General features: G+C 53.9%; 2 protein-coding genes across 2 annotated transcripts in view; both read right to left on the bottom strand.

Moving 5' to 3' along the window:
• Positions 1-12,180, bottom strand: part of PTK7 (protein tyrosine kinase 7 (inactive)) — a 37,044-nt gene extending 24,864 nt beyond the window's left edge. The window contains exon 1 of the mRNA XM_051613572.1: positions 12,091-12,180. Coding sequence (XP_051469532.1) covers positions 12,091-12,121 — 31 coding nt within the window. The 5' untranslated portion in view covers positions 12,122-12,180. The remainder of the gene's footprint in view (positions 1-12,090) is intronic.
• A 962-nt stretch (positions 12,181-13,142) lies between these two features.
• Positions 13,143-18,934, bottom strand: LOC127382238 (heme-binding protein 1-like). Its single transcript, XM_051613573.1, has 5 exons — positions 18,745-18,934; positions 18,428-18,513; positions 15,858-15,999; positions 15,533-15,716; positions 13,143-15,377 (listed from the first exon to the last, which is right to left on the bottom strand). The coding sequence occupies exons 1-5, from the start codon at positions 18,896-18,898 to the stop codon at positions 15,194-15,196; spliced, it is 750 nt and encodes a 249-aa protein (XP_051469533.1). The 5' UTR covers positions 18,899-18,934; the 3' UTR covers positions 13,143-15,193.
• Between the last annotated feature and the right edge of the window lie 217 nt (positions 18,935-19,151).

Genomic DNA, 19,151 nt, shown 5'->3' with positions numbered 1-19,151 from the left:
GCTCAAAGCCAGGCAGCAGGATAAGAGAAGAGCCACACCAAAACAACACGACATAATAACCTCTGCAGCCAGGGACAGGGTGGTGGGGGGCAGGGGGCAAGGCCCAGGACATTTCCCCCTGCATGATCTAGCTGTTGGACTTGCAATGAACAGCTACAAGGGTGCTATTCTGCAGCCACAGAGCAATGGGAACACTACAGGAGGTTCCTCCTCCCCAAGCAGAGCAGGGCTGCTGACAACCAATATCCACTTCACCGAAGGCTTCCTTGGGCTGCTGAGACAGCCATCATGCTGTGCAGTTCATCTCCAAGGCAGAGGGATGTGCTAGTGGTCCTTAGGGTATGGAGGGTATGTCTGGGCTGAACTGCTAGCTGTGCCTTTGCCCTACACTCTTCCAACATCTCAGCATCTTGCTCAAACAGGGGAAAACTGGAGCACATCAGTGAAGTCCCAGTGGTAGCCAAGCTCCTTGGCTCCCCGCAACAATTGGGTCTGCTGAACTAGAACAACTGGCCTTGGCTTCACAGGAGACCCCCGTCTGTCCTGGGGGGAAGGCTGACACAACAACAGGGATTCTGACATTCGCTGCAAGAAGAGGCATGGGCATCTCTGGGGGGACATGCCTGGCTGCCAAAGAAAGGGATCACTGAGGCAACTGGCTTGTCCCAAGCCCCAAGAGAAGCCCAGGTACTCATCTTAAGCCCCCACCTCAGAGAAACAACCCAAGCTGTGAGCACAGTGCCAGGGTGGTGCAGCTAGGAGGGGGACAGGGCAGAGTTAGCAGCCAGACCAAGATTCTCCTGCCTGAACACTACGGGCACAGATGCATGCTGGCAGCTATGTGTACCACTTGGCCTCTGGCTTGTAGAGAAGAAAGCTTGCTTTGGTTGGGCAGGTGGACCTGTGTCCACTTGCTGAGCACATCAGGCAGCAGTGGCCATGGGATCCCCCGGATGGACAGGACAGTATCTTGTTGGCAGAAAAAGAGACAGAGGAACAAGTGAGACAAGAAGGCCACAAGCCCAGCGCAGAAGCTGGGAATCCTGCCGGCTCTATTAAACCATCTTTAATGGTGCATCAGTCAAAGACTCCCAAGTAGGCATCCCCAGCTGCATTGCCAAGTCCCAGTGAGAAACACAAACGATTCAAGGGTGACTCAGCACCAGCAACAGGCTTGCTGCACCTACCAGTCCTGCCAACTGACTCTCCCAGGCTTGCTCCAAGTCCTTGAGCGATTCCCTGGCTTCTTTGGAAACATTGACTTATAGCCAACATATGCAGCTGGCAGCACGTGGCGGGCTGGAGACAAAGATGATCTGGAAGCCAAGCTCTCTGGCCAGCACGTGAATATATTGCACTTTTCTCCCACAAAAGAAAACATGGCAGACAGACACCAAGTGCAGCCACGATGAGCTGTGTGCTCCCGGTGCAGTGGCCTTGAAGGATGATGGTTACCCCAAGCTAGGGTGCTAGCTAGGGGTTTATGAGAATGCGAAGGTGTTTAGCAAGCAAAACCCCTCTGGTGGTAGAGGAGAGCCCAGGTGGTGTTGAACAGCCAGGTAGGTCCTGCCAGTAGAAAAAAGCTGCAACAGAGTTGGCTCAGGGCTCAGCACTCCCTGCCCTGGGGCTGGAGGTGAGACCCTGTGGCAAGGAGGCTACTTTGGTTGCTTCACCCACAAGGTGTGGGTGAGAACTCATCCTATGGTAGCTGGAGCCAGCATCTCCAAGTATCACACGAGTGCTCACTGCTACATCCTCACACTCCTTCACTCAGGCTGCAGGCTGATGTTGTTCCTGTCATCCCTAGCCCAGCCACAACAGCGCTGTCTGTGTGGAGGGAGCCCCTGCCCAGGGCTTCACATTTCTCCTGTTCCAGCTGAAATGCTGTTCCAAGAGATGATTGGGAAAAAACAGAAATTAGTTCTATAAAGCTGCCTGGAGCTTCTCTTCAGCAAACAGGAGCCCCAGCCAGCCAGGGAAGAATATGCAAACAGGGCACTTTCTGGAATACTTTCACAGAGAATGGAAACTCAGGCTGCAGAGACAAGAGAGGGATGCAGAGTGGGGGAGGAGGAGGCCAGGGTAAGGAAAGCAGTGCAAAGAGAAACATGTACATAAAGCCTCCAAGCAAAGCCAGCTGCTTCATCAACACACCATCAGAGAAGACAAGACTGCTGCTTAGAGCCTGTTCCTCTCCAAGCAGCAAGGCCGTCAGGTCAGCTCTCAAGCCAAGGCTGTGCTGGGCATTCCTCCCAGCAAGTCTTTGCATTCCATGCTCTCCCAGGCCTGTTCGTTGGAGAATGAAGCAGATTTGTTACTGAAGCTGCTTAAGTGAGCTGCTTCTCTGCATGCTGCCGCCAAACAGACTGGAAGAAGGAAAATGGCTCCCCAGTACCACCCAAACCCTCACTGGCTTTCAGATGTGCTTGGTCGGGATATCCTGCAGATTTTGCTTTCTGAGGGCATCATGTGGGTTACAACCTTACCCAGCAGAGCACAAGCCAGACAAGGCTCACTAGTAAGCTCCACAAACACCCCAAGAGCAACAGAGCAGGGACAGCAGCCGGGGAGGTGGCTGAGGGGAGTTAGGGTGCAGACAAGAACTTGCAACTACACCAGTGCAAGTACCCTTGGTGTCCCCCTCTCTGTTTTGCCAACAGCTATATGTTTACATGATCTACAGGGATTTCAAGCCCACACATAAACAACTCCCTAGCCCCAAGGAGGGCTCTGAGATCTGGGGACAGAGGGACAGCTGCACGCCTGAGCCTTATGTGCAAAGAAGCAGACAAGGAGCTTATTTATCTCCAAAGCCCTGCTCTGGGATAAATATTTTAAATCTCTATGCAGGTCATGACAGTATATTTACAGCTAAGTTTCCCTTAGCCATCTGCCTTTAGAGACTCAAATGGATTTGCTATGAATCTAGAAAGATCCAGCTGGCCAAGCTCATGGGAGAACTGGTTCATTCAGTGCCACAGTCTTGAAAATTACACCCATGCTGTGGCAACTGCTGCATGGATTCAGTCGTGCACCCCTGCATGCAGATGCCTCTACATAGCCCACACATGAACAGGCATCCAGCCACTCTGCCTTCCCAGGAGCAAGGGGATGGCAGAGGCTGGGGATGCCACATACACAGCACTACATTGGGGGCAATTCTGCAGATGTACTCCCTCCAGGACAAGGCTGTGCCGCGGGTCAAGCACAAGGTGAGCGAGTCTTTGGAGCATCCTGCTTTGCCACTTGGTTTACTGCAGGTTTGACCTGTTTGCTCCCCTCCCATAGGAAGGAGCTCCCAGGAAAGGCAATCCCAACAACACACACCAGCTTTTCGTAGCAGCCACCATCTTGCCGCAAGCTAAAAATTCCCCCATGCATCCAGCAGTGCCAGAGACAAGTGGAGCTGCCAAAAGGCATTGAGGAGTCACCTGAACTAGGTCTCACGCTACTGGCTGCGCTGGTGCCTCTTCTATCCATATGGGTTCTGCACTGCTGGGTTTTGACCTCTGCCTGCAACTGAAGCTTGCAGGAAGGTACTTGTTGCCCAGGGCTTCCCTCTGGGTTTGTATAATTTCTGTGTCACTTCTCAGAAGCGTTTCAGGGACAGCAGTCAATCCTACACTGCTGTGCACTGCACATTCATTTTCAGTCTACATGGCACTGCCTTCCTCCTGGCTGCAAAGCATCATCCACAACTTCCTGTATCTGTCTCCAACTACTCCAGGTCTACAGATTTCATCACACAGAATGCTCCTTCGCTTTGCATCGCTGGAAAGCTTCAGACCAGCCTCACTTCACAATCACCATTTATGGCTGTGCAGGGCAGCACTGCTGTCCAGCTATAGCCTAGGACCTGCCTCGTGGGGGAAACATCACCAGGGAGAGGCTGGACTAGTAATATCACCTCTGAAAGCAAAGAGGGTGCAGAAAAGAACAGTTCCTAGTTTATTTTTGTTAGAGCTCTTTATGAATCTATATTAAAAGCCACAAAAATAGGAAAGCAGATGGAGAAGCCAGTATTTCCTCTGCTCATACAATATTAAAAGGTAGCTTCTCTATGAGACATTACTACATTACTTCTCAGCTAAAAATAGAGAAGAGTCACTGAGTGGGAAGAATATGCAAGCAGGGCACTTTCTGGAATACTTTTACAAATCAATAAATCAATAACTAGGCAGAATGCTTGCTACAGACAGATCTAATGCAAAGCCCCAGTGACAAATTAAAGAACAGCTCAGGTATAACTGACTTCCAGAGAAAGAAACTCAAAGTAACCAAATCTTCTTGAAAAACAAGTGCTTTTCTCCATAGTGGCAGGATGGCTGATTCCCAATGTATCTGGAGAACAAATAATTTTTATTGGACCTTCATCAACCCACCAGTGGAAGGAGCACCAGGACATCCTAAGCAAGCAAATGCCAAGGAAGCACAGGACCAGTGGCAACAAGACACCAAACAACCAGGTCCTGGAGAGTAAGAAGTTGTGTCGAGATATCTGCAGGTGCCTGCTCAATAATCCAGGTAAAATGGATTTTTTTTTCCTTAGCTGAGTGGAAGAATTCTTATCAAAGAAGTCTCTAATTTCCAGTAACCAACCGAACATCTCAGCAGCCCTGCCCCAGCTCTGTTGTGGGGACCACCTGTTGTGAACTGGGGATCTGGCTCAAGGAGACCAGCAATCTCAAGATGGGATGAGGAAGCCAAAGCCACACCTGGCAAAACAGCAGTGCTCACAGCCAGGCATCAGACAGAAGCTGAGCAACAGGCAAGTCCAAGAAAGAGACACATGGCATGCCATGGAGAGGGCTGAAAACAGAAGAGGAACCAGGGGAGACAGGAAGTACAACTGGAAAAGCAACAGCTGCACCCGGGCCAGAGCAACACTGCAGCAATACAGAGGCAGGTTCTGAGCAGAAGGGTCAATACTGGTGTATCAGACTAGGCCCCAGCAAGCAGCTGAAGGCTGAAAGCACACACAACATGCAGAGAGAGCCATCAGGAGTTGATCCAGAAGAGAAAAAACACATCACCACCACAGCTCAGCTTTTGTTTGGAATATGGTGGATAAACCTCTGCTCAAACCAGGCTGCAGGAAAGGGTGATCTCAAGACAATTGGCTCACATCCAGCCATCCTACTACTACAGAAGGAGGCTGAGCCCAGGAACTGGCCACTCCCATAGCACCTGCCAGGTGCTCTTAGATGTCTCCCAGGATCCCAGTGTTCACAGCAGGCAGGATGGAGGGACAGGAACAAAGAACGCAAAGTAACTCACAGGAAGCTCTGATTTCTTTGGTTCAAGACTATTTTTACAATTCCTCAAATCCTGGAGGCGGCTCAATGTTGGCCATTCTCCAGGGCAGCTGCAGAGGCAACTGAACAACCCATCCTCAGCAGCACAAACCTATCTATGCTCCCATGGATGGCTTGGGAGAGCTGGATACACTGCCCTGTGTGGAACCTTACAAAATCATCTGGTTTTATCTTGTCTTAACTTGTCTTTGCTGGGAAAGGCAAAAACCATATCCTTTTCTCCCGTGAAAGCTTCCCACTGACACAGGCATTGTCAGTGACTTCAACTGCACCAACACCATGAAGCAGCACCCTATACCACCTAAGTGATGGGTCTTCCCAGCAGAGCCAGGGCACACACCAAAGCACGCTGCATGGAGGGCAACACTTGCAACCTACAGCTTGTCCTGACTTTAACCATTTGGAAGGTCACTGCACGTTTTGGAATCAAAGGCTTTCTTTGTGCTCCTAAAGAGGCCAACAAGCAACCGTAACGAGGAGAGTGTTTATAGTTGGCCTTAAGCAATACCATGCCTATCTTGAGCCCACATCACGCTCTACAGCGAGGACAACACTCAGCTGCTCAGAGGCACATAAGCCTCCTTGCTGCAGCCAGAATGGGGCTTGGCCTCCCTGTATCATGGCTCCCTGAGCCCTCTGGCTTGGGGTGGGAGAAGACAGAACCAACTCGCTTGCATGTCCATATCAACTGCAGAAGAGTGCTGTCTTGGCTGCTTTCTGGAGCAGACCAAGCTGTACCCAGGTGTAAACAAATTTCATCTCACAACAGCATTGCAGAGAGGAAAAGTTATAAAGCCTGTCACCTTAAAGCTACCCTGAAAACAAGTGTGTCATTAACGCCGAGGTCCGAGTGCAAAGTGCTCACAGACACTCCTGTTCTCCAGGAAGGAAGTCATGTAGGAATTGTACGTATGTCAGCCAGAGGCTGAAATACAAAAGCACTTCTAATAGTCACTCACTGAAACCCCAGTCCCTTCCCACACCAGCTCCCAGTAAAGGCAGGAGCCCTGTGTGTGTCATCACGTTCTCCCAGCCTGAAACATCTCCCTTTCCAGAGCGGGAGGGTTCACATACCTGAAATCCAACGTGTCATCCCACTTTCCAGACAGGATTCTGCTTGTATCAGTTTTCCTCATTCATCATACTGCGTAATATGAACACTGGTCCAAGATACCCCAGACTCACAGAGATTCAGACCATCTTACAGTGGTGGATTCAACCCACACATACTCAGGGTCCCTGTGCACACCACAGTCTACAAATGCCAAGTTTCCTACCTGTTCCATTCGAATCAGAGCTTAATCTGACCAGGAGAAGACAGGGCACTGGTATCCGACTGGCAAGCTCCATCTCACACAAGGAATTATCAGTTAAAAACAGCCATGTCTCATCTCCAGACACAAACTTTGTGTGCACCCACTATGCAAGGGGACAGGGAGTTCGTAAGGACTCATCATTGTGACATTCTGTGCTGCCAAGTTCTAGTCTGAATTCTGTAGTTGGATCTGGCTAGTTTTTACTTCTGCTCTCTGGGGCACCTGGACAGCCCAAGCATCCATCTGTTCACTATCAACAGGAATGTTTTAAGTATGTCGCCTAATACTTCTAAGGATTAAAATGTGTTTTCACGAAAAGTCCTTGAAGAAGTACTTCAGAGGGTCAAAATTGGAGAATGGAGCATGATTTTTGAAAGCTGACCAAAAGAGCAGCCCTGGGCAGTTAACAGTCTGCAAAGAGTATCAACAAAAGCACTACCCATCGACCTTCCCAAAGTGCTTTAAGACAAGCAGGCTCTGGAGCAGCCAAGCTGGGCCGGCACACTGAAACTCCTCCTCCCAGGCACACAGACCAGGCTTTCAAAAGCTTGCAAACCACTCTGAAGTTCCCCTCGCCTCTCTCTTTGCTGATCAGACAGCATGTATTAGTTACCTCTCAGAGGAGAGGGGAAAACAGTTTGTTCTGTGCACAGCCATAGATTGCTTCCCCAAAAAAGGCAAGGTTTAAATTAAGACTGTAAGTACTATATGGTACTTTTAAGTTCCTTTAAAGCTCAGGAAAAACATTTTTGCATTAAATTAAAAAAAAAGCTGGCAAGAGTTAGGAACGAAGCTGGAGCAGCAGTCAATAAAAAGCACATGCGCTGCAGACCTGGCTGCCAACACAAATTGATGCTTTGAAACAAAGACCACTTGTGTTTAGCTTGAAGATCTTCCACAGCTACTCGGCAGGGGCTGCACAGATTAAAAGGAGACACGAGTAAACACAGGAGAACAGCACTTGCTGCCAAGTATTTCCCCAGAACAAAGGAATGACTCAAAATGGAGTCCCTACCTCGACAGGGTGGCATGGGTTCATCCTCACTGTGCTGCAATGTGCCAAAGCAGGTAGAAACAAGAGGAAACACTGGGCAAACCTTTGGGCAGGACTCCATTCAACCTGAATTCAGGCAGCACCCAGACCCACAGCCTGGACTTGGAGAGCTGCAGCTGTTTAATGCACTGAACATGCCTCCAATCTCAAGAGCCCACAAGAACTTCACTACAACCAGCCTGCACCCAACTCCCATGGAGAAGAATACCCAGAAGAAAAATCAGACAACTAACTGTTCTTCCAGTCAGGCACTCCTTGGGACTGCAGACACTCATGAGCAGTGGGATTGCTTCTTCCAGGCAAGCCAGCAGAGAAGGTATGTTACATTCACAGTGCAGCCCTTTAAGCTCACTGTGCCACATAATGGCTGCTTTTCTAACAGACCAATGGCATTTACAAGCAGCAGAACATGCAAACAGGCCATCAAGCACAGCACCTCTGCCACACTGAAATGCACACTGATGCCCAAGAACCAACATGTTACCCATTGTCAAATCATCATTTCTTCATCTCTCTTTCCCCAAGAAACAGTTAATTTCTTATACAGGTAAAAGACACTACACTTGCCTTTCACTCACCTCAGCCATGTCCAACCTTCTCCAGGAGATATCACCACGTCAGATGTGTTCACCTGAGGCACTGGAGAGGTGAATTGATACAACTGCCTCTTTCACTTACACAACAAAATCCACTGTGCTAGCTCACAGCTTCTGCAAACCCCCCAAATCCAAGATTAACAGCCCTCACAACTTGAATCCTCACAAAGGAGAAGCGTTCCTGTGCATCTGCCAAGCATCTTGTCAGCCTTGCGGCCCTCCAGGCCTCCAAAGAGCTGCCTCTCCCAGCCCATGAGATCGCCCCTCATGTTAGGAGAATGAGACCTGGTTCCTTGGGGTCTGGACAAACAATTGCATGTCCTCCAATGTCAGGGGAGTTTTCCTGCAAACACCACAGCAACAACTGCCCTCACAAAGAGCATGTTTGTACCCAAGTCTGTCTGCAGCTAAATAAGCATTTGTTCCAAGTTCCCAAATATTGAAAGCAGTGGAAACACCCACTGCTAATGTGAAATATTTCGCATTCCAGGCCTGAGAGCTATGCTTGAAAATGTTCAGAGAGGAAAGAGTGTTTATTCACTGGAGAGAGGTATAGGTCCAGCTATTTACTTCAGTCCACGTGTGCTCGCTGGAAAACAGCTTTGATCTTTGCAGCTCAAATAGCATATTAATTGCAACAAAGGGAAGAAAAATATTAAAGTTCCCCTAGTAGATACCTGTAATCAAGCCTCACAGCCTTCAAATCTTTTCAAAGTGCCTTATCACTTGCAGCCAGACTGGCCCTTGCGTTCTTGCCCAATGCCTCAAGGCCAGGTTCTTCTCTTCCCACTGCTCTCCAGTCTTCTTCTATACATTCCCCTTGGGCTGCACAACCTTTGAAAAAAGCACAGCCTGCCCTCCCAGGACACGTATGCCTATCTGCTTGGATGCAACACGGACCAGCTTTTGGTCCAACAAGGTGAGCAACACACAGGTGTGCAGTGCTATCCACCCACCTCTCTTAAGCAAGACAGCTCCAGCAGACTGGGAGAAAACGTGCTTCCAGCAACAAAAGCATTCATTACCTGGCATGCAACTAAATACAGATGCTTGCTGCATTTAACCATCTGTCCGTCTGCCTTTAGAAGAGTCTCACTGCAGATCAACCAAGAGATCAGAGGACATATTTAAAGGATGCAGAACATGATAACACTCTGGTTGGTGCAAGTTCTCAGTGGTCCGGGACCTGCTGTGCAGACAAAGAAGTGCCTACAGCCATAACTATGTAATTGTCATGCCTTTGAAGCTCCTGCCACAAGGGGGTTACAGCCTGAGCACAGCCAAGTCCCAAGGAGAACCACATGCTTTGTAAGAATGGCATTGGCTTGTCACTGCTTTGCCCCAGAACAGCCACAAAATGTGCTGAGCAGCACAGCTTTCTGGCTGCTGAAGGGATGCTTGATCAGATCATCTATCATAGTACTCAGTCTGGCTGCAGAGGACTTTGGGCCACTGAAAAACAGATGGCAGCTTTGGCTCGAAGAGAGAAAGTCACCCAAGCTGTACAGTTGGAAATTTATTCTGGACCCCTTAAACCCAACAGAAATTCTTACATCTCATCTGATCATTCCTGTTTTCAGAGATTTTCTTCTTTAGGAACAAGTTTGCTAGCGAGCACAAGAAAAAACACTGCCATTCAGGAACATACAACTCAACACAGGATATGGAGACACTTCCAAAACAAAACAGACCTTCTGAGGTTTTTTTAGCTTTAAAGAAAAGTTGACTCGGCAAATACTTCCTCTGGTAGCATTTCAACCACATGTTCCAGCAGAAACCAGCGCACGCTAGCGCGCTGTAGTGTCATTGTCAGAAAGATCACAGCTTTGCTGAGCAACGGAAATGGAGGGATAAGGACCAAGCAGTCCAGGCACTGAGCACTCCTGGAACACATACGTGGCAAAGGAGGATCGCAGCAACGACCTGTACGAGCCACAGATAACCCACAAGTCTTACCCCACCACTCTCTCCGAACAGCATTCACAGGCAAAGGGAGACACTGCCCTGCAATCCACAAACCTTCTCAGTAGCCCAGAAAACTTAAACATCAAACTGTACATTTCAGCCACATTCCTGGCACCACAGATTTTTTTTTTTACAGTGTCCATGAGCCGGCCAGCAGCATGTTCCTCCCACTGCTGGAGGACATGGTCCTGCTGAGCAGGAGAAATATGGGGGAGAGTATGCACTTGGAGCAGCACAAAAACTCCAGCAACTGCAGAGGGGAGCATGCTGGCAGAAAAAGTGGCAGGCAACCCTCACAGGCAGGCCTGCACATCCCCACTGCTAACCCTGGCAGGTAGGCAAACACTGCAGCAAGTCCACAGCTCCTCATGGCTCGAAACCAGAGCCCAATCAAAGCACGCATTCCCCCTCCAAAAACAGCCTTCCCATAAGCCTGCCAGGGCAATTAGCCATTACGGTGCTTATCAGCTAAATACAAGCTACTTTTTGCGCTGATCAGCTGCAAATTGGACGTGACTTGCAGCCTGGCAGCAGGGCTCGGCCACAGCTGGAGAGATGTAAAAAGCAGCAGCAGCAGAATAAATACCTTTCCCTCTGAGGCAGAATTCTCTCCTCCATCCCCAGGTGCTAGATCGAGGTTACTGCTGATTCTGCAGCAGAAACCTCAAAGAAAGCTATGCAACTGCACAGGGTGACACAGAAGAGACTACAAGTGGGTACCGGCAAGATGCAGGACCCTGCCTGCAGACTTCCCAACTGAAGGGGGTGAGAAACAAGGCGGTGTGGCAGGAGGCAGAGTCAGGGTCCTTCCAAGCCAGGCTGGAAACCAGCTCTCAGCCCCTGTGGCTCCTGCACCACAGCCAAAACCCCGGGCTCCTCAGGCAAGGAAAACAGCACTAGAGGAGGCCAGTAAGGAGAAAAAACATGGAGCAGAGGGAGGGGAGGTGGGTTTGAGCCATGAAGGTCGAGTTGAACACCGTGAAAAGCAACAGCCAGGAAAACCAAGCAGCTGCCCCAAGCCTCTGTGCCACGGATGAAGACGGCAGAGCTAGGAACAGGCCGGGAGGCTGGCTCACACGCTGCACAACACAGAGGGTGGCATGAAGGGGGATGGCTCCTCCAGGCGTGCCTAGCAAGGGAAAAAAAAAATCCCCTCAGCAGCTGGGAGGCCAGTTTCTACGGGTAGGAGCCCACTGCGCGCCTGCTGGTTTTCATTTGAGCTTTGATCTGCTCAGATTTCATGGGAGACTCATCCGCTGCCGGACACAAGCAGCCTCCCCGGTGCCGGCCCTCCCCGCGGGGCCCGGAGGGGCTGCGAGGCAGAGCCGAGCCGAGCCGAGCCCAGCGAGAGGGGGCTCCGAGAGCCGCCTTCCCGCAGCGCCGCTGCTCCCGCAGCGCCCGTTCGCCATTTCCCAGACGGCATCTGTCTGGCGCATTTGCATCCCAGTCCATTTCAGCGCGACGCTCCCTCTTGGGAGCGGGCGGGCGAGACAGGGCGAGCCGGCGCACGCCGGGCAAGGCGAGCCGGAGCGCGGCGATCCCGCAAGGCGGCGGGGCTCGGCGGGGCTCTGCGGGGCGGGGGCGCGGCAGCCCGCCAGGGTCGAAGCCAATTCCCGGCTCCGCGCCGGAGCGCCAGGAGCCCGTCCCGAGGCTCCATCACGGCCAGGCAGCCCGCACCACCGACGAACTCGGCGCAGCAGGCCGCCGCCCCCACCCCAGAGGGGCTGCGGACGCCCCCGCCCCAGCGCGGACCGGCTGCGGGCGCGAACCGCCCCGGGCGGGCCCCGACACCCGCAGCCCCGGGGCAGCGGGGGGGCCGCGGCGCCGGCCCCAGCCAGACTCACCCAGCACCAGCAGCGCCCGCACCGCCGCCATCCCGGCCGCCGGTCACTGCTCTCCCCAGCCCATGACCATGCCGCCGCCCCGCCTGCCGCCGCGGCCGGGAGGGGCTTCCGGGGGCGGAGCGGACACCGGAAACCGGGCGGGGCCCCGGCGGCGGGCCGGGGGGCAGCGGGGCGGCGCGGCGGGACTGGCGTCCCGCTCGGCATCCCCCCCGGCATCCCCCCGCGGTGGCCGGGGCGCAGGGCGTGCCCGCAGGGTCAGAGGCCCGAGGGGCCGGCGGGGAGACGCGGCGGCCGCCCAACCTCACCGGCCTCACCGGGCCGGGAGCCGAGGGGCGCGCCGGGGGCCCCCGGGGCCGGCTGTGCTGGTGCCACGGGGCGTCGGGTGCCCCCCGCTTCTGTGCGCAGCGTCGGGTGTCCGGAGCAGGCAAGGGAGCTCCCCTCCCGCCAAGGGGTTCCTCAGACTGACTCTTAATCTTAGAAGCTCCCCGTCTGTACCGTTGTGGACAGTCTCCGTGCACAGGGCACCTGGGAGCCAGGAGCTCTACATACACCCTGCTGCGGGTGGAGGGCTGGGCACACAGTGCCAGCTGCACGACACGTCACCCGCCCCTTGCTGTTCCCCCGCATCCCTCCAGGTCGGGGCACAGCCGTGCAAGCTGGCCCGGCCACCTGCGTGACACGGGCAGGACGCCTCCCTGGCCCAGCAAACGCCTCCTGCTGTAGTCCTGTGCCTCCAGCTCGGGCAGCCGCAGCTCTGAACGCCGGATTTCCAGCCAGTTTGTTGAGCCTCCCGAACGCTGGCTGCTTTCGGCATTGTGTGGAAGAGTCGCCATCAGGCACCCTCAGCATCCCTGAGAGCACTGCTGGATCAGTCACAGAGGACACTGAAGCCTTCCCCCAGCCAAGCCTGTGGCACAGGACTGGAGCACGGCTGCTGTCCCTTGCGGTGGTGCCAGCCTGGAGCCGCACAAGAAGCCATGACCACCTCTAGCAGGAGCCGGGAGACGAGCCAGCTGCCCCGACGGGGCGTGTGGCTGTGCGGTTTTGCCAGTAGCCGCAGACCTGTCCTCCCTCAGAGGGAAGCCACCACTTCCTGTCACCTAAAGGTGTCCTGGTTGTGGTTGGGGACCAAGCAGCCTCAGAGGAAGTGGTTGCCTATTCGGCAGTCTGTAGAAGGCAAGTATTACTTCCAGCTGCAAGCCCAGGGCAAGCAAGCAAAACCGCTGATGTGCAGTAAGTGGAAGGGTCTCTGTACCACACATGCCAGCTGACTTGGCCCTCCTGCTGACACTGAGCCACTTGACCCCAGCCTCACATATGGGAATTGTTTCTCCTTCCCCAGAGGGGAAGTGAGCACTGCACTGTTGATCCAGGTATTGCCACTCTTATCTGAGGAGCACTTGCCACATCAGCCCTCAGAGTTGCAAGCTGTCACACAGCCTCCCCACACCTACCTGCCTGTAGTGCCCCAGGGACCAGAACTGCAACACAAGATGCCCAGGAAACTGCTGGCTGCTCTTGTTGTGCTTGCCCAGACTCTGCCTGAAGCTACTTTGCTCCCTCAACAAGGGAGCTTGGCCCTGCTCTTCTCACAGCCACAGGCTGGGCAGCCACGCTCCTTTGCTGCCAGTGGGCAAGTCAGCCTGGACAGTGAACAGCATCTGACTGGGAAATGGAGTGGCAGAAGCCACTTGCATGGGTAGGGCAATGAGACCATGGAGCTGGCCTTCCCCACCTTTCCCCCCTCCAGCTGCATCATAGGGCCAGTGGGCCAGAACCAGATTCGAGCAGCAGCATCAGCAAGAGGCAAGGCACACAGCCCATCTTCAGTTGCAGTAGGAGGAAACTCCTTAGGAAATGGGTCAGAAGCACCCAGGAGTCCCTCCACACCAAGCCAGTTAAGCATATCCCTACAAAAATACACCAGTTCCTGCAGCCAACCAGCATGACGTGCTACACTGTGACTACATTGAAATTCTCAGTCCCCAAGATTGGGTACCCACGTGCAGTACAAAGGAGCCAACGTTTTGCACAGGGGAAAAATTAGGCTAGAGCAGACCGCATCTAACAGAAAACCACCTTACCTGCAGAGAAGTATGGCCACAGTCTGTAGTAGCAATATAAGCAGCTTGGGCAGTAAAGCAGGGGATGTGTCTGGCTGAACACGAGGCCATAACCTGGGCAAACACTAGAGCTCTTTTAGTTAGTTTTGCAGCCTGGCACATCCTAAAGAGGGAGATACCAAGGCTTTCCCCAAGCCAACCTGGGCACCCCCCATCCCCACCATCAGTAATTTGCAGCTGCAGTGGTTTGAGCTGGTTTCATTTACTGTTGGCACCACCAGCTTCCCCCAGGAGAGCATGATGGTATTAATGGATGTGAAACTCACTGATCAATGCACAACACAACGCACAGTCGTGCCACCGCTGCTGCTGTCAGGACCTGTCTCTCTCAGCTTGCAGCAGGTCTGAAAAGTAGCACCCACAACTGATAGACAAGGAGTGCCAGCACCCTGGTCCTGTCTAAAGGATGGTGACTGACAGTCTGGGAAGCATCCAGCAGTCCAAAGAGAACCACCCCAGCAGGAAACATACAGAATCTACATCTTGCTTGTGGTGAGCCCTTTCCCACTTTGGACCCCGCTTTCCCTGTAGCGGCATTTCAGTGGCTCCACTGGGGACAGGTAGCCATTCTCATAGGAAGAAGGCCAGAGCCCAGACAGAGCTCCACACCTTGTACACAGTCATTTGCCTTCTAGACACCATCAGCTCGTGACTTTGCCAAACACAAGCCCCACTAGCATGCCTGGCACAGCTCTGCAACCCCAGCTCAGAGCTAAGGGAAGTCCAGGTCAGGCACAAGCCCACACAGCTACCACCTTCCATGAGCCCCCACTGCGTGCTTCCCACCCGCAGCTAGTTGCAGAGGCTCTCCTTGGTGCCAGCTCCAGCCTCAGCTGGCTCCTGCAGGGGCAGGTGGAGTGCAGACCAGGCAAGTTTTCCCTGGCAGAGGGCAAGCCCACCCCGCAGTCTGTCCGTCATTTTGCAGGTGAAGGGTTGGTCAGAAGTGCCACCGCGCCAGGTCCAGTTGCAGCAGTCAGCAGTTACAGGAGTCCCTCTGCCCGGCAGATGAACCAGATCTCATTGCGGCGCTGAGGGACGCTGGGATTTTCGTAAACAGCCACAATGTAGGTTTCCTGGAACACCATGTCTGTGGACCCCAAGAGCTCCCAGAAGAGACTGATCTCTCGCAGAATTGTCTCCTCAGTGGTCATCCCATAGAAAACCCTGCAGCAAAGGGAACAATGTAAGGAACAGAGCCAGTACATTCCCCCTTCCCACAGCCAGTGCTCCCATCCCCTTGCCCAAGGAACCACAGCAGCTATGCAGGGAGTTTATACACCTCTGCTGAGCTGAGAAAACTTCTCTGGTGCTGGGGTCACCTGGTTATAACCCGGAGTGGAGCCCTCTCAGTGATGTGGATTTCAGGGTCTGTGGGAACAGGGGGATTTTGCTGGAACTCTCCTGGGAGATAATAGGCAGTTACGACCTCACGCTCCAGCCCAGTCCCCTCCTTGATCAGGTGGATTTCGTTGAGCACTGGGACTGTCATGCCCAAATAACAACCTGGAAGGAGGCAGGAAAGCAGTGGGCACAGTGAGACTGCTGGGTCCATGGTGGCAGCCCTCCTCCCCACTCCAGATGAACTGTGGCAGAGCCTTCCCTCTGAGCAGCCTGCAGCCCCCTCCAGCCCCTGCCTGCACACACCTACAGAGTTTTCCTTGCAGATGTAGCGCATGAGCTTCATGAAGCTCATGGAGATGCTCTGCTCATACATGGGCTCCCCCTTGGTGACACAGGCCCACTTCCCAGCTGGGTACCACCGCTCCTCGTAGGCTGCTTCCTCGCACTGAAACAGGCCACAGACAAGTCAGGTGAGAGTTAAGCACACTGACAACACTGCAGCACTCGTGTGGCAAAACCAACACTGACAGGCAGGAAGTGGGGAGACAGGACCCTGCCGAAGTGAGATTCTGTGATTGGCAGGGGAGGCTGGAGAAGGCAAGAGTAAGGGACGTCACACGCACCTCGGACAAGGACACTTAACAGCACTGGGCAAAAGTCAGCAAAAGGAAAGGCACAGACAGGGGACAGGCTGCAGGGAGGCTTGGAGGCTCCTGGCATGCACAAAAAAATGCAGCACATCCTTAGCAGATGGCACAGGACTTTCTGCTCTTCTCCAGTCACTGTCCTGCCTATTCACAAGGTTGTTTGTGTTTCCAGCACCCAAAGGCCTCGAGTAAGGCTGACATGATTCTCAGGTGCACAGCCTTTTCCCTGAAGCACTGCATGCATGGAGGACAGCAAGCAAAAAGCCTCCTGCCCAAGTAGAAAGCAAAGTCTGGCAGAAGAGCTCTAGCATCCAGAAGAGCTGTGAAGGCTGGAACAAAACTCTTCTCAGACCCTTCTCCCATACCAAGGATTGACAGCAGGAAGACGAGACAGGAACGCAGCTGGTGCAGAGGGGACAGCTTTGTGGGATGTATCAGACTCACTGTTTCCAGCACAGATTCCCAGTCTTCTGCACAAAGCCAACACAGAAGAGGGGTGGGAAAACTGCATCTGGACCTGCTCATAGTTCAGCTCATGGTATATTTATAAGCAGAGGTACCTCATAAAGAGGGGCTGGGAAGTTGTAGCCAGCACCTATCTTCCTGCTCTCAGCTTGTTCTTCAACCAGATTAAAGCAATCATGAGACAACCTTGTTCCACGGAGCTCAGGGAACCTGTCCAAACTTCTGTGCTCAACAGCTGTTCTGGCAGTGAGCAGGCCTGGAAGTTATGACTGGCCTCAACACTGAGTGAAGATTCCCTGTGCCTCCACTCAAATCAGGTCGGTACTCACAAAGCTGAACTGAAGGCAGAAGGAACGCATCTGGGCTGCTTGTGTCGGTCAGTAGGGTACCAGGAAGAGTCCTTCAAAACACTGCAGGCCAGCCAGCATTTGTGTTCTAGATGGGGCCATACCTGCTATTGTCCCACCAAGCAAAGCAAAGGAAGAGCATTTTCCAAGTAAGGAAGCCACCAGTCTCTCTAGGCTATTGGCAACTCTCACCTGCCACTAAGACTGCCACCCCAGCAAGGCACAGTATCTGGTTCTTCCACAGCCTGATCCTTTTATTAACTACAACCACTCTAGAAGATGAGGCTTGACTATGAGAAAGAATAAAGATGCTCCACACAGACCCAGTGGCAACGGGTCCCTGCGACCCAAGCTGGGGAATTTGACTGAGTACTGACAGAGCAAGGCTCTGTAGGTGGCATAATAATTCACTTGCCTCCAGGAGGATGAAGGCTTGTAGCACTAACAGCTCAGGAGGAGCAACCAAATACTACTGATGTGCCTAAGCCCGGAAAACATGTCCTTAAGGGCCCCAGCTCCAGAGTCCACTGAGAATTAATGCCAGAAAGTGGCTCCTATCTCCTCACCCAGCCCCGGAGTCAAACTCCCAAGAATCCTCCTCAGGCACAGAGGGGATGCCAATAGCAATAAAAGATCTTCAAGCTCCACACAGTCCTGGAGCCCCATTCCTGCCTGGGACTGGCACAGGTAAAGAAGAACCCAGACTACCTCCCTAGGCCCAAAAGAACAGGGGAAGAGGGAGTGTAGTGAAGTTCCAGTTCAGAGCTGCACAACCCACGTGCTCAGACATGTTTTACAGGCAGGAGTGCTGTACCTCAGCCCAAAAGAAATTGGTTAAGCTCTCCTCATATAAAGGACAATTGACAGATGTCTTCTTGGTAACAGGCTCAACCAAGCCTACAGGGACGCAAGAACCAGTCTGACAAGTACTTCTTCACAGTAATTTCTCAAAGCTCAGAAGAACTCTTTTGTGAAAGAGAGGAGATGTGCAACTTAGCCAGCAAAACCAGGAGATCTTCAGGCAGAAGCCGCCACTTTTAGACTGGCAGTCATGACAAACAACAAATGCTCAGGTCTGACAGCCAGGGCTGCAGGCCCCGTGTTCCCCACAGAAGCATCCTTGTCTCGCACCAGCCGAGATCTCCAGCTCCACCAGTAGCTGCCTAACCAGCACGAACAAAAACACAGCAGGACTTCAAGCTATGCAACAGGACATTTCAGAGCAGGCTTGGGGCTGAAAATTCACTCTCTGGGATGCGCTCACCCCAGCAGAGGACAGGTTGGCAAAAGAGGCAGCTGGAAGCCGAGGAAGATGCCCCTCCTGCTTCCCAGGCTGGCAGCAGCACACACACCAGCCTCACCACGGGCAGGCAGCAGATGGAAACCCGGGTGGGCAGGGAGGGACAGGCCTCACCTCCTGATGCTGCGAGAGGGTCACGTACGGCACGGGCTCACGGGCCTGGCTGTGCCGGGTCATCTGGAGGATCGGGCCTGCCATGTCTGCAAGGCAAAGCACAGGAGAGGCTCGGCTCGCCCGGGCTGGAGAGCAGCGGGAGTCAGCAACCCCGCTGCGCGACGCCGGCCCCGCAGGCGGCTGGCAGGGCGCTGTCAGCCCCGGAAAGGCTGCCCCGCTCTTGCCGGCGGCACCGGGCGCTTCCCTCCGAGCCGGCACCGCCGCGGCCCAGCTCGGGGACCCCCCCGGCCGCCCCCGCCCCGCCGCTCAGCGCTCACCCCGCGGCAGGCTCACTCGGTGCGTGTTGGCGATGGTTTCCCAGTGGGCAAACAACCGGCCCCGCTCCTCCTCCTCCTCCTCTTCCTCCTGCTCGCCGCCAGCTGCAGCTTCCTCGCTCAGCCCGTCCAGGTCCTCCAGCCTGATGCGCTCCATCGCCCGCTCCGCCCAGCACCCGGAACCGAGCGGTCCGCCGGGCCCCACCCCGCACCCCACCCCGCACCCCACGGCGTCACGGCTGCGGGTCCCGGGCCCGCCCCGGGCCCGCCCCGCGCCTGCGCGTGGCCGCGGCTCCCCCGGCAGGTGGCACCCGCACCCCCCCCCCCCTTCCCCCCCCCCCCCCCGCCCCGACGGGCCGAGCCGCGGTGGAGTCGAGGGTCAGTTTTATTTCATAAAGTACAGCAATCAA

Source organism: Apus apus, chromosome 3 (genome assembly GCF_020740795.1).
Source record: "Apus apus isolate bApuApu2 chromosome 3, bApuApu2.pri.cur, whole genome shotgun sequence".
Classification (NCBI taxonomy): domain Eukaryota; kingdom Metazoa; phylum Chordata; class Aves; order Apodiformes; family Apodidae; genus Apus; species Apus apus.
This window is presented reverse-complemented; position numbering and strand designations above follow the sequence as displayed.